At 47.0% G+C, this 13,472-nt stretch overlaps 1 protein-coding gene across 1 annotated transcript in view; it reads right to left on the bottom strand.

Moving 5' to 3' along the window:
• Positions 1–13,257, bottom strand: part of ALPK1 (alpha kinase 1) — a 31,217-nt gene extending 17,960 nt beyond the window's left edge. The window contains exons 1-2 of the mRNA XM_059470709.1: positions 13,215–13,257; positions 2,432–2,622 (exon numbers count right to left, since the gene is read on the bottom strand). Of these exons, the coding sequence (XP_059326692.1) occupies positions 2,432–2,549 (118 nt within the window). The 5' untranslated portion in view covers positions 2,550–2,622; positions 13,215–13,257. The remainder of the gene's footprint in view (positions 1–2,431; positions 2,623–13,214) is intronic.
• Positions 13,258–13,472: the final 215 nt, after the last annotated feature.

The raw sequence follows: 13,472 nt of genomic DNA, 5'->3' as shown, positions 1-13,472 counted from the left end.
ACTCGGCTGGGCAGCCTCTCTGGCCAATAAAAGTGGATTAACAAAGATTATTGACCAGATGGGGTTAATGGTGATCATCAGCTGCAGATCTGGCCCCTTCTGGCCATTAATCCCCCCAAAAAACCCTGCTCAGAGAGCATTGCTGCTTTAGCAAGGCAACACAATAAATGCATTGCTACAGATTTTTTAATCAATCCTTTATGCAGGGACTGTAGAAAATGAACTTCATCAAAAGGATATTACAGGCTTGGGCTGCAGCACATTCACAGGTATGGCTTTCCTGGGAAGAAACAGCAAGTTGGACATTTATGGCCCACCCCCAAAAAGTCAAGTTTACTATCTTCCTGCTTTTTCCAGCCCATGTTTTCTCACTTGTTGCCATGCCAAGGAAATGTGGGGTTTGGAAATCTTCCTGTTACACATCCTGGCTTAAAGTAAAGCCCAATTTCCTTATCCTCCTGAAGTGGTGCCTAAGGGGCTCAGCGCTGAACGCTGAGGCAAGGTGGCCAAGTGCCAGGGCTGATGGGGAGAAGAGGCCGTGCTCCCACCCTCACACTGGAAAATCACTGCAGGAGCAGAAATATCCATCTCAGCACGGGGATATTCACCTCATCACAAGGAACAAATTGTTGGACAGAAGGACTTCTCTCCCATGTAGAATTGCCTGAGTCTTTTCCCAAGGAAGATCCAGCTCCAAGGACAAGAGTTTGCCCTCATAACAGAGAGCTGCTCTCACTGCTGGCAATTTAAACTCATTCATTAACCAAGGCTGAATGGTCACAGAAGTGGACTGCAATGATTTCTAGCCTAAAGAAGAAATAAAGAAAAGATCCAGGCCCACCCAACACCCGTTCTGCCCTCTAAAGTGAGACCAAGATGTGCTCCTCCTCTCCCCACCATTTTTACGGATTTGGCCTTCAGTCCTTCCTGCTGCAGGTCTGGGAAAGCCGGGGGGGACGGGAACAAAGGCAGCCCCAGGAGGAGAGGGGGGCCAGGAAAGCCCCTCGGCCCCAGCGCAGGGAGGGTCCCCCGAAGCCGAGAGCCGCCGAGCCCCAGCAGTTATTAATGTCGCTGTCACCACCCCGCTGCTGGGTATTTTCCTTCCAGCTGATGGGAACACGGCCCTGGAAAAGCCCGAGCAGCACTCGAGGCTCTGATGGCCCATTTCCTGAAGCAGTTTACCTGAAGGACCGTGTCCAATCGAGTGATTATAAGGGCACTGATTCACCTTATCTGGAACTAAACTGATTATTTCTCATACTTTGTGGTATTTAATAGGAGAAAAGGAGGGAGGAGGAGGAGGGGGGAAAAAAAAGCGCTACCTGATTAGGGGTTCAAGAGCCTATTCTACGGAGCCACAATAAAACTTAAAAGAATTTGCGACGAGGAAACAAAGTGCCCTTTGTTGGGAACAAAAGAAGAGGAGAGAAAAATCTTCCAGTATCCATAACAGAAACCTCCACGCCACCCTCCAGCGCAAACAGACTTAGGTGCTTCAGGAAAAGGCAGCTGACCTCCCAGCAAGAACAAGGATGGTCGGAAAAACATCTTCTCAACGGCTCCGCGCCCCGGGACAAACAAAGGGCTTTAAGGATCACATTAACGTTTGGGCCGAGCCACTCAAGCACGGCGAAAACGAAACATTATTAACACCGAACTGGGGAACGGGCAGCGCCGCAGATGCGGCACGCAAAGGGAAACCTTAATGCCGCTGGAGTGCAGAAAGGATAAATCCTCCCTTCGCGGCCGTACCAAAATTGCTGCTGGTTTTCAGCAGGTAACGCCAGCATTGAAACAAATGAGGAGTCCTTCTATTATTTATTTAGCCCTCGCTAAACGCTGCTTCCATTCCTGGTTATTTATTCCAGCCTTTAGCCAGCTAGCCAGCATGGATTTTCCTTTCCAGAGGCATATTGCAAAGGTTGTTTTTTTTTTTGTTTTTTTTTTTGTTTTTTTTTTTTTTTTTCCCTTGGACACCACTTAGAGAGGTCACACACATTTTACAAGATAAAGACTCGGGCAATGAGCTCTTTAATATATGAGGAGAAACTGACAAACACAGAGGGCCCTCCCCCAGTTCCTATGAAAGGAGAGGAAATATGTGCCCTTATTCAGAAGTTGCATCCTTTTTTTTTTTCCTTTCTGTCTCTCTCTTTTTTTTTTTTTTTTTTTTAATAACTGAAATTTATGTGCATCAGCAAACTTTTGGTCATTGTTCTTCCCAAACTAAACTGTTCCTTACAGCCTCATGTTTACTGAAGCCTAAAATTAGAACTGACAGCAATTCACTGCAACAAAGTGCACTTCTTTCCCTGCCTGCATCCCATTCACGGCCCCGAAATCCAGGCATCTCTTGACACTCACGGAGACGAAAAATAGGGCAGGGCTGAGCGCCGGCGGTGCGCTGCCGCCTCCCCCGGGGAGAGCTCACCTTGGCACCGCCGGTATTCCCGCTGCTCCGCCTCTCCCGGTGCCCGGGGCAGCAGCTCGGTGTCCAGGGCCCGCTGGCACTGCTGCAGCAGCGCGGCCACGGCGCTCTGCCCGCTCATGAGCGCCCCGGCCCCGCGGTGATCAATTACCCAGGAGATCCCCGTGGAAAGGATCCCTTCGAGGCCGAGGTACCTGGCAGACAAAGGAGGGGGAAAATGATTAACTAAAGCAATATCAAATATCCGAAAGGCTCAAGCAGGGGGAGATAATAGGGGGAAATCGAGGAAAATACGTGGCAGGCTCAGAGGACTTTATTAGAGGAGTGTGTGAGATCACCGCAGGCTCCCGGGGACAGTGTGAGGGGAGCATCTCTGAGGGCCAGGGAGAGACGACGGGCTCGTCAGTGGAGCCATGACGGGCTCGTCAGTGAAACAATGACATCCCGAGCAGGGAAGTGACTGGCGGGGCTGTGCCAAAGCCCTCTGCACAGGGAGGCTCGGGCTAACCGGGATGGAGTGGCCGAAAGGAGCGTGCTGTGTGCACTCCCCAGACCACAGAGACCTTCTCTTTCACCGCGGGATGCCATCTCGTGGGTGAATGTTCTCCTCCAGGTGCTTAGGACGTTGCCAGCGATGATGCAGGAAATCCCCACCATTCCCATGACAGGTATCTGCCTCAGTACCTGCCAGAATGCTCAGGCAGCTTTCAAAAATTAAGCACAAGATAAAGACTTAGGGTTTGGGGTTTTTTCCCCCATCGACTTAGAAAACTGTTCCTGCAGCTTGAAGCAATAGTCAGGAGCAGCCCCAGTGAAAATACATCTAAAACTGGGAAAACATTATGGCAGTGAAGGGGGGAGTGCAAAGGACAACACACACACAGGCACAATTTGCTCTGCTGGCTGGAAACCACTCACATTTCAGCAGCTAAAATGTTTCCAGGCAGTTTTTTTCCCCTTTCTGCTGTGGCTCTGGGATGGCTGGATGCTGGAGCTGGTGGCAGATAGGCCGTGCTCTCAAGGGCACTGAGCAGGAGCAAGCTGCCAGACTGAAAAGCAGAGGGCAAAAGAGAGGCACTCATGCGAAAGCAGAGAGGATCAGAGAGCCTGCCGTGGAGGGCAGGTGGAGCAGGGCAAACCATGGGATTCAGAGCAAAGAGCCTGGAGGCAGGAGCTCCTCACTGGGGCTCTGACTGCCTCTGCAGATGCAAATGTCACAGAAAGGAGGATTTTAAAAAGTAGCTGTGAAAGGGAGACCAAGGGAAGGAGCACGAGCACCTAAGAGAAGCTGGGGAGCAAGTAAAAGATCAGCCAGAGACAGAGCCATGGATAGAAGCAGAAGGAAAACCTAAAAGCCTTGGACATCTTTTTAGCCCCAAGTAAGAGCCACTCTCTGCAGGGTTGGAGCCAGCTGAGCACGGCTGGATGCTGGGAGCACATCCCTGTGGATGCACCAGGAATGGAACCCAGCATGGTCCACAGCCCACCCAGGAGATGGGGCTGAATTACCTGTCCCTGGCAAAGATGAATCTTAAAAAAGGGCACAACAATGGCGCAAGTCCACATCCCAGTTCACAAAGGTGCTCTCTCCCTAAGGATCTGTCAGGGACACATCTGTGAGCCCAGGAACAACAGCCAGAAAGCAGAGTCCTCTGCTCCAACCTGCCAGGTCTGATCCTGTTGCTGGGTATCCATAAGGGAAAAGTGTGGTCACACTAACACACCTATGCCAGCGTGGCTTGCTCTGCTGCACTGACATCTGCTAATTGATTTATCTGATTACCCAGCCATGTGGGAAGGAGTGTGCAGCTGTCCCAGGAGTACCTCCCAGGTTGGGATGAAGCCTCCCTGCCATCTGGCCCAGACTCCATTCCTTTGTGTAATTGATTTCTCAAAAATCTCATTTTCCAGGGAGCCTACTCCAGTGACTCCCAAGCACACACACACCTGCTTTGGATCTGCTATGGACAGCAGTCCCGGGAGCCTGGTAACTGCTTCAGGAGTGTGCAGAAGCACACTGGAGAAAGCCTGTGCTCAGCTGCCACCTCACAGCCTGTAAATAAATGCTCATAAGCACCATTTGCTGTGAAGGTGCACTAAAGCAAGCAAACACCGGGTTATTTCCCTTTACAAAAAATACCATGGCTCCAGGAACATCCAAGGGAGCTTGTGTATGTGCTCCACTTCTCTGTGCTACAGCCCAGGCCTTAAAGCCCAGCCTTCCTCGGGTCTTTACTGCAGGCAGGAGGGCCCCGTGGCTTTGTGAGCCACACAGGCTGCCATTCTCACAAAGAGCTGCCAGGGCTTAGCAGGGAAGCTCAAATTAGTGTGGAAGTACAGCACTTGGCTTCCTTGAATTTGGAGGATTTAACTCACCAGGAAACTGCCGGGTCCCTAACACTGATCCACACATGTCAGCAAGCCAGGGATTTCTCTTCAAGTACATTTTTCCAAGGAATTGAATAAACAGCAAGGACACAGAGTAATAAAATAATGATTTACAGCAGCAGCACTGAAGTGCTGGGAGCACAGAGAGAAGTGCAATAAACTGTACATTAGTGCTCAGGAGGTGGAGAGCCTTTTGAGACCCATCACTGGGGACAATGACTCGCATCATAAAATCAGCTTAAGATGCACCACGGAACCCTAAAGCACATCAGCACCCTTCACACAGATGCCACTTTGCAAGTTGTGCTTTGTGACAGCTGTGGCGTTGAGTGACAGCTGGGAGGGGGGAATAACCAGGCAGGCAGCTTTCCTGGGGAAACACAGGACCTGAGCCTAAAGCCCAAGAGCAGAACAGCAAAAACTTCTGGAGGCCTTTAGAAGCCTCTCAATGGTTGCTAATCAGCTTTCTCAGAGTTCCCTTAAATCCTAACAAGTGGCACTTTAAGGAGATGGTTTTGAAGTGGTGAAAATTGCAGCCTGACGTGCTGCAAAACTGCCCGGGCAAAAATGTTTTCTAAGCACGTACTTAAAAATGCTCTTTGAAAACACATAATAAAAAACAATTTTGCATCAGATTGAGGATTTAAGCACTCCTTGGTGACAAGAGAGCTGCTTTACTCCTGTTTCAGGCAAAACCAGCTTTTAAATGCTTGATATAATTGTTAGGACACTAAAACAGAAAGGATGAGAAAAAAAAAATCAGTGCCATTTCTGACTGGAGTCTGGATTAAAATAATTCCTTGCATCAAATATGATGAAAAAAATATTACAAAGGTCTCAGGGGACAAGAAAATACATTTCTTTGGTTCCCTCTAATTGGGGCTGGGGTTCAGAACAAGAGGGATGGAAGGAAAGATTGGGTGAGACACAGAGAAATGATCTCTTTAATAAGAAATGGGCCATACTGTGACATTTCAGAGCCCTTGGGCTAGAAGACCAAAAGATCTGTCAAGAGAAAGGAATTTTAAGTTCTGCCATGGGTGGAAGGAAGCCTGGGAGTCAATCTAGCCGGTTTAAGACTGCAATTAGCTCTGGAGGCTTTAAGAAAAAGAAGATGTAATTGCTGCGCTCAAACTTCAAATGCAGCAAGGGTAACAAGCGCTGGTTTCTCAGACAACACCGTTTGGGAAATTTTCCGCAGCATTATGGTCCTGAAACACAAATTAGAGATCACCAGGCCTTTTCTCTCTGAAAATATATTATCCTAATTTTCATCTTATTCAGGGTACCTTCTAGCTCCAGGGAGACTAATGAAGAGGAAGCAAAGACCTGATGAGTTCCATGTGGAGACTACATTTATGGATTAATCCCAACAGGGAGCAAATAAACCTTATTCCCAGAGCTCTCGGTCGGGACTCCACACAATCAATCGAGGAATGGATAGTTATTTATGGCTGAGGCTGTTTTGACTTTCAAATAAACATTTTAATTATTTTAAGTGTTACGCTGGAACTTGGAATGGGAGCCCTGCTTTCATGGCACTGCCTTGCTCTCCTGCCTCCTAATCCCAAACCACTCTGGTCATTATGACACCGTGCAAACCACACCGGTCTTCATGCCTAAAACATTGCAAAGGTAAAACATGTGGGCCTGGCAAACTAGAGAAGAGGGAGGAAGAAAAGGGAGGAGGATAAATGAAAGAAACACTCTCAAGATACACTGAGCCCGAAGAAAATGAGGTGCCCAGCTCTGAAACCCTTTTGCAATCAGGTTGGCACATCCTGATCCATCTTTGTGCCCTGCTCTCCCCTGCCTGCCCCTACGAGCAATTTTAATAACCAAAGTGTTTCGGAGCGTTTCTTTTCCAACAGCTCATTTTCAATTCAGTACCTGCACCACTTGCACTGCCAGCTTTTCCCTCCAGCCTAATTTGGTGTGCTGTGGCCTTTCCACTCTGAGATTATGAAGCCACACTCATTTTCAGGGAAGCTCTTTAGAGTCCTTTGCTAAGTAAAGGCAAGGGGTGAAATCACGACACAGATCTGTTGGAGTTACAGTCTCACCTTCACTCTGTATTCTGGCATTTCATCTCCCTCTGCTTTCTGTAGGGAGACTGAAAAAACTGCAGGAGGTTGTCCTTGGGAGAGCAGTGGAACATTTGGGCTGGTGTTTTCACCTGCAGCAGGTAAGGGGGAGCATGCACACCACACAGCACCCTTGGCTGCTCTCCCTCCCGTGGATTTGTGCACGAGCCTTCTGGAGCCCTTCCTGCCACTCCTGACCAAAATAACAGGCTCAGCTTCATGTTTGGATTTGGCTGCTTGAGGGATTAAAAACTAAAACAGGAAAATAAAAATAAAAAAACTCATTCTCTTAATAACTTAGCAAAAGTCTCAATAATTGAATTGATATCATCTCCACAGAAGGCAAATTCAGTTTCCCCAAACATTTCAGTGCCCACATGCTTGTGTTTTCCTAGAGCATTTACCTTTCTTTGCAGAAAGATGGTTTTAAAAAAATAAATAGATTTGCTGGGGGCTTTATTCATTTAGTTAGCTAGTTTACTTCTCTGGCTTAAAGATTAGATGTTTTCTTTTGGTAAAGCTGGCTATCCCAACTGGCTGTATTAAAATAAGGAAGAATCTTAATCAAAAAGCCTCTCCTAAGGCAAGCTTTCTTGTTAATATGCACCAACATGAAAGGGTTTCTTTTCATCCTATACAACTACAGTGTGTGTAAATTGCAGGGGGCTCATTGGCATAAATCTTGGCTGTGACCTCTGAGGTAAACTGGATTTACATTACTTTCTGACAAGAATTAAATGAAGGCCTTGTGGATATATGAACAGCCTTCTAGACTGCAACAGATGGGCATGAATGTGCTCCCTAGGCAAACTATCAGTGACATCTGTGTCCTCCAAATTCTGGTGGTCTCAGCCAATTAGCAGGCAAAAGGGGAGAGAAGAAAAAAAAAAAGAAGAAAAAAAAAAAAAAAAAAAAAAAAAAAAAGAAGCCTGCCCCTGCACAGTTTGCCCAGGCAGAGCTGAAGCAGAAGTGCTTCTGTTTGGAAATGGGATCAGGAGCAGCCTCCAGCAACAAGGAGGTGCTTTGCTGGCTGCTCCAGTGCAGAGGTAACATTGCAGGAAAAGCTGAGGTAATTAGGTAGAAGAGATATTAATATATTAATATTAACACAGGGCAAATCCCAGCCCCACCTGAGGTTGTGTGGGGCTGGGACAATGGGCTACCATCATGGATTTCCACTGCTGCAGCCAAGGATGGAGATTTGTGGGTCCTAAAAAGCAGTGGAGGGGTGAAAGTGAAGCCCAGTGCCTGACAGAGCTAAGGCAGGAAAAGCCCCTCTCCTGATCCATATTCACACCCCCACCACGGCTCCCTTTCCCTGCAGAGAGCTGGAAGGGACCCAGAAAGGTTCCCAAATCCTCTCCAAAGGGGATTCCCATCCCCTCCTTGGGCGGATGGGCTCTGGGGAGCCGCACACTTGATGGCCAATGCACCTGCCTGTTCCAGAGCTCAGAGCTTTGCATCCTGGGGAGAAAAACCTTTCCAGTTTTGTTTGTCAGAACAAGGTTTGGGATTCCTTGGTGCAGCACAGCCACAGAACAGAGCCAAAGCCACACAGCAACTGCTCAGCACACAGGGAAGTGGCCAGAGGGGCACCAGGGAGTCAAAACTCCATCTCCAGCCTGCAGCAGAGCCATGGTTTCAGGCCAGTCGTAGCACAGGAGTGACCCAAAATGTGAGGCTCACTCTCTGTCTCCCAGATTTGAATGGAGCTGCCATGGTAGGAGCAGGCAGGACCTCTGGCTAAAAGCAGAACATGGAACAAAAGCACCTGTTGTTTCGCCCTGGTCATGACTTTTCAGAGAGGCCACTTGGGTGCTTTTCCCCCTCATCACTGCTGTCCCAAGTAATACTGGAGGATGTAGAAAAAAAAAAAAGGAATAATTGAGGGGCAGATCAATAAATTAAAAAGTTCTAAAAAAAAGAAAGAGAAAAAAAGGCATAATGAATTTGGTACAGCACATATTTTTAGATCAAAGATGCCTTTGAAGTGACAAACCCTTAATCCATAAACTACCAAAGCACTTCCTTTCTCTCCCAAACTACTTGTTGTCAAATAAAATGGAAGTTAAGGAAATTATCTTTATCTGAAAATGGCCAAAAGAAGCCATCACCTAATGACAGCCTTGTCAAAATGACAATTGGGGAAATTGTTAGGAAGGGGAGGCCTGATGACTGGAGGAATAAGCTGCCTGTTTGCTCTAATCTGGTCAGGCAGGCCCCACACAATTCCAGTCAGCTTGCTGTGTGAAACAGCTAAGTCTTTGTCAGAGCAGGCAGGGGCTGGAAAGACTTCTCTTTCATGAATATGTATCACCACCCTCCACGTCTGCAGAAAAAAACCCCAAACCTTCCAAACAGCAAAATAAAATAAAATGACAAAGCCCAACAAATACCAGAACAAGAAAATCCTGAGATATGGAGGCACACGGATGGAAAAAGCATCTGAGGAATGAAAGTGCACGTTTGGGAAGTGCAGCCAGGAGGAGCCTCTTCCCAAAGGCTTTCTTTGCACTTTTATGCCCCAGCAGGCTGGGATGAGACACTTCAAGTGCACAAAGGCAGAAGGGCCCATCGGGGTATTTAATGTCCATCACTGTGTGGTTTAGATTTGATGCTGGTGGCACCAAACCCCACAGACACACACGGAGCTCACAGGAATTCCTTGTGCCAGCAGGGAATCACCCCAACAGGTCTGAACACTTCCAAGGGCAGGCACAGAGGCAGCTTTGGATCAGGGGCAGAAATTTCCTGTGAAGCCTCAAATATCATCCCACTGAAATGATTTTTCTGAGAGATGTCCATGACATCTGTAAATGAAACCCTTCACAACATCTGAAACTGAAACTGTTGAAACTCCTGTAAACCCAAAAATGGTGTTTAAAGCAATGATGGGCAGATGGGAAGAGAACACAGGATCAAACAAAGCCCATCTCTGCTGCAGAAAACCCAAATGAAGACATTTTAAGCTGTGCTGGGTTTTGTCTCTGTTGGAGAACTACAGCATCAATCAAAGCACAATAATGTCTGAAAAGTTACCTTCAAGTGCTTGCTGCCATCTTTTTAACTTTGCTTGTAAAACTGCACACCAGATCTTGATTTATTACAGAGAGCTTGTGGTGATACCATAAACTTCAGTTTTTCTCGAAACAACGACCAGAACATGAAAGTTTGGCTCCCAGCAGAGATATCAAGACACTGGGCTCACTTCTGAGGTTGCCCATATTATGCAATGTTTGCTGTAGACATTTCCATTTCATTAGCATATTCTGCTTTACAGGAAACCCAGCAATGAATGCTGGCCCTGATCTGAGGCTAATCCTCTTTAAAGAGCTACAGGCTATATTACATGTGGCCACAGCCACGGCTGTGCCAGGCCTGCAGCACTTTGAAGCTGTTGAACAGTGCTCCCTTGTGAGGCCATACACAGAGACAGAAAGGGATGCTCCCTGTGCTCTGAAATCCTGCTCTTCCCACCTCCAGGAGCTCCTCTCAGGGACAGAGCAGAGACACCCAGCTGCCCTCACCACCCTCAGTGCCTACAGTAATAAAAATCCCTTTTTTTCCTAAACCTCAGCAGCAACTGCCCTGAGGGAGGGCTTCCAGAACAATCAAAGGTGAAGAGAACCAGACAGCTGCTTCCCTGAGTAGGAAGGAAGCTGCTTGAGTAGTTTGGGACACACAGACATATCTATCTTGGAAGTGAAAAGAGAGAAATTGTCATGGATGTACCTGTAAGGCTGCATCTCTCACAGCTGGGTGCCCCTGAAAGCTGTAAACTGAGATAATGGAAGTGTGTTTTTATTGCCACACGCTGTGGAATCTCCAACACCTTCACAACTACAGAAATTTAAAGGGGAAAAAAATTACAAAATAACAAGAAGGTCACTATGTTCTTTGGTCCTGCTACATATCAGCAAAATGCAGCTTATATTATCTTTAATTGTTCAAACTTACTTTCTTCATTCAATGAAGGGAACTGGAAAGGCTGACTCTGCTCAGCCTGCAGTGTGCACATGAAATTTTCTCTGTCTGAATGGCGTCAAACCAGACAAGGAGAGTGGATTCAGCCTCCACAGTAAAATGGGGGGCCTGGTGAAGGCAATGTTCAACTCCTTGCTATCAAAATAGCCACAAAAATTATTTTTTCCATTGCAGCAGAGGGAGAAAGGGTCCAGAGAAAAAAACAAACACAAGGTGGAGGGAGTAGCAAAGGGAATAGGAAAAGTAATCAGGAGGATGGTGAGAGGGAAGAACAACAGGCAACAGGAGGGAAAGGAAAATGGAAGAGAAACTGAGAAGGAAGAGAGAGGGAGAAGCCAGACAGGCTCTGAAAGAGGACCAGGGGCAGACCATGATGCAGAATGAAAATGAGAACTTGGGAAGGGACAAAACAAAAGTTCATCTTGTCAGGAGTACTTCTTACCAGCCAAGATGAATATTCCTCACCAGTTTATTCAGGTCACATGAGAAGAAAAGAGGAAGAGCTCTTTCTCCTGAGTAAACAAGGATCAAAGAGGGAAATAAACAGAGGGAATTGTGCCCTCTCCTCCTCCTTTGGAAGATCTCTCTGCTGATGGAGTGGAGCTGCCCTTGGCACTGGGAGCTAAAACTTCAGGGAACACACATCCTCTCCTCCGTGTGACACTGACATCCAGTGGAATACAGTGGGATATCTCTGGAGCACACCTGCCTTGGAGAAGGGCCTGTCTCTTTTCTGTTTGAGCATGAGGCACGCGGTTGCTGTGCAGTAATAACTCACTGCAGAACCTCACTACAGGTTGTTGCACACTCCATCAGGCCTTTCCCAACTCCTGGAAGTTCTCACTACCATTATTACCAATAACTTACAAGCACCTCGACAACTCTTGCACTATCAAAATTAAATGTCCGACTAAAAACTAAAAATAAAGAAAAAGGAAAGAAACCCAGCAACAAACGAACAACTAATTAGCACAAAACAAAAAATCCCCCCAAACGAACCTTGTGTTCCCATGTGTGGTCACAAACTGCCACCTACTGGCTCCCACTCCTGTGCTCGGAGTGCCTGGGTGGCTCGGAATAAGAAAAGGGCTGTCAGCAGCCTGGGCTTTATGGTCCAAATCACTCAGCTGTCACCCAGCTGCTCCTCAGTTACTTGGCAGGACAAATTCAGGTCACCCCTGTGCCATCCCGGGACAGGGCAGGTACAGCAGCACTGTGCCCAGGCTTGTGTGGCAGCTGACAAGACACAGTGAGGCATTTAACACCAGGGAAAGCCAGCAAGCAGGGCTGGAGGGGACAGACACCCACCTACTGCACCCTTCTTGGGCTTTCTGAGCCCAAAAAACCACGGGAATTATACTCACACACAACATTTACACCTGAACCCACATGCAAATCCGAGCACCACATCGACAGTTTTGATAACCAGGTGTAAAATCTGACCTTAGGAGAGAAGGGCAGAACTGTGGAAATCTCAGCAAGCAGAAATCAGGCCAGACTTCCTGCTGATTCAGCAGGGTCAGGAAACTTTCGTGGTGTAAATTTCAATACAGAGACAAGGAGAAAGTTTCAGACTGGTCTGGAAAGGCTTTTATGCCATAAAAGGCTAAAACTATAAAGGACTTTTTTCCCAAGTGTCCAAGAAATGTCACCACAGCATTGCCAACTCATAAGCACTTCCTCAGATGATTAAGTGACTATACTTCCTATAACTCTTCTGACCTACCCATGAAAATGCCAGAAAGAGCAAGAAGCACATTTCCCCTCACTGACTCCTGTTTCCTAAGCCAATTAGGACTGGCAGCAACATAAAAGTTCCTGGTATTTTTCCATTTCCCAGATTAATCTATGGATTTTGCTCTGAATTTAGAGGAGTCAGTTGCCAGAAGAACAACACACTGTCACAGCCACGGCAAAACCACCTCAGTCTTCCAGCCTGGAAAACACTAACTTAGCCCAAACACCACATTTATCTGCAGTTTCGCTTTTGACCAAAGAAAATTCAACAAAAAGAAGTTATTGTAATACTGGAATGACCTCTACTACAGAACAGAAGAATTTCAGCAGGAAGATCACCCAAAACCCCCACAGGCACAGGGTGCCTCCATATATTTTTTCCCTCATAAAGGACAAACCTGGAGCTGTTTTCCTGAGCTGGCAGCGTTTCAACTGGCTAGAAACTTATTGAAGAGAGAAGCTGTAAATCCAGTTCCTGCCCTCCCCTGTACAAAATCACACAGAGCTATACTTAAACCATAAAACAATAAAGAATATGCAGCTAATTTGACGTTACACAATCCTAGGGGAAAACGGGAAAGGTCTTTACATACCTCAATAGATACAAGTATCAAAATAATCCCATCAGAAAAGTTGTCTGATGGCCTGGGACTCAGCTGTTTCCGGAAACAAAGGGCTGACAGGAATTATAACCATCGACAGATGCAATAAAGAGCAGGATTGCACAATTCTGGCTTTTCCAGAAGGCAACAAAGTATTTCATTTTTCTTGTGTGTGAGCACACAGGCCCAGCCCTGCCGGCTGTAAAAAATGTAAAAAATCTCACTCTGGGAGAAAGTTGGAACAATCTG

Source organism: Ammospiza nelsoni, chromosome 4 (genome assembly GCF_027579445.1).
Source record: "Ammospiza nelsoni isolate bAmmNel1 chromosome 4, bAmmNel1.pri, whole genome shotgun sequence".
Lineage (NCBI taxonomy): Eukaryota > Metazoa > Chordata > Aves > Passeriformes > Passerellidae > Ammospiza > Ammospiza nelsoni.
This window is presented reverse-complemented; position numbering and strand designations above follow the sequence as displayed.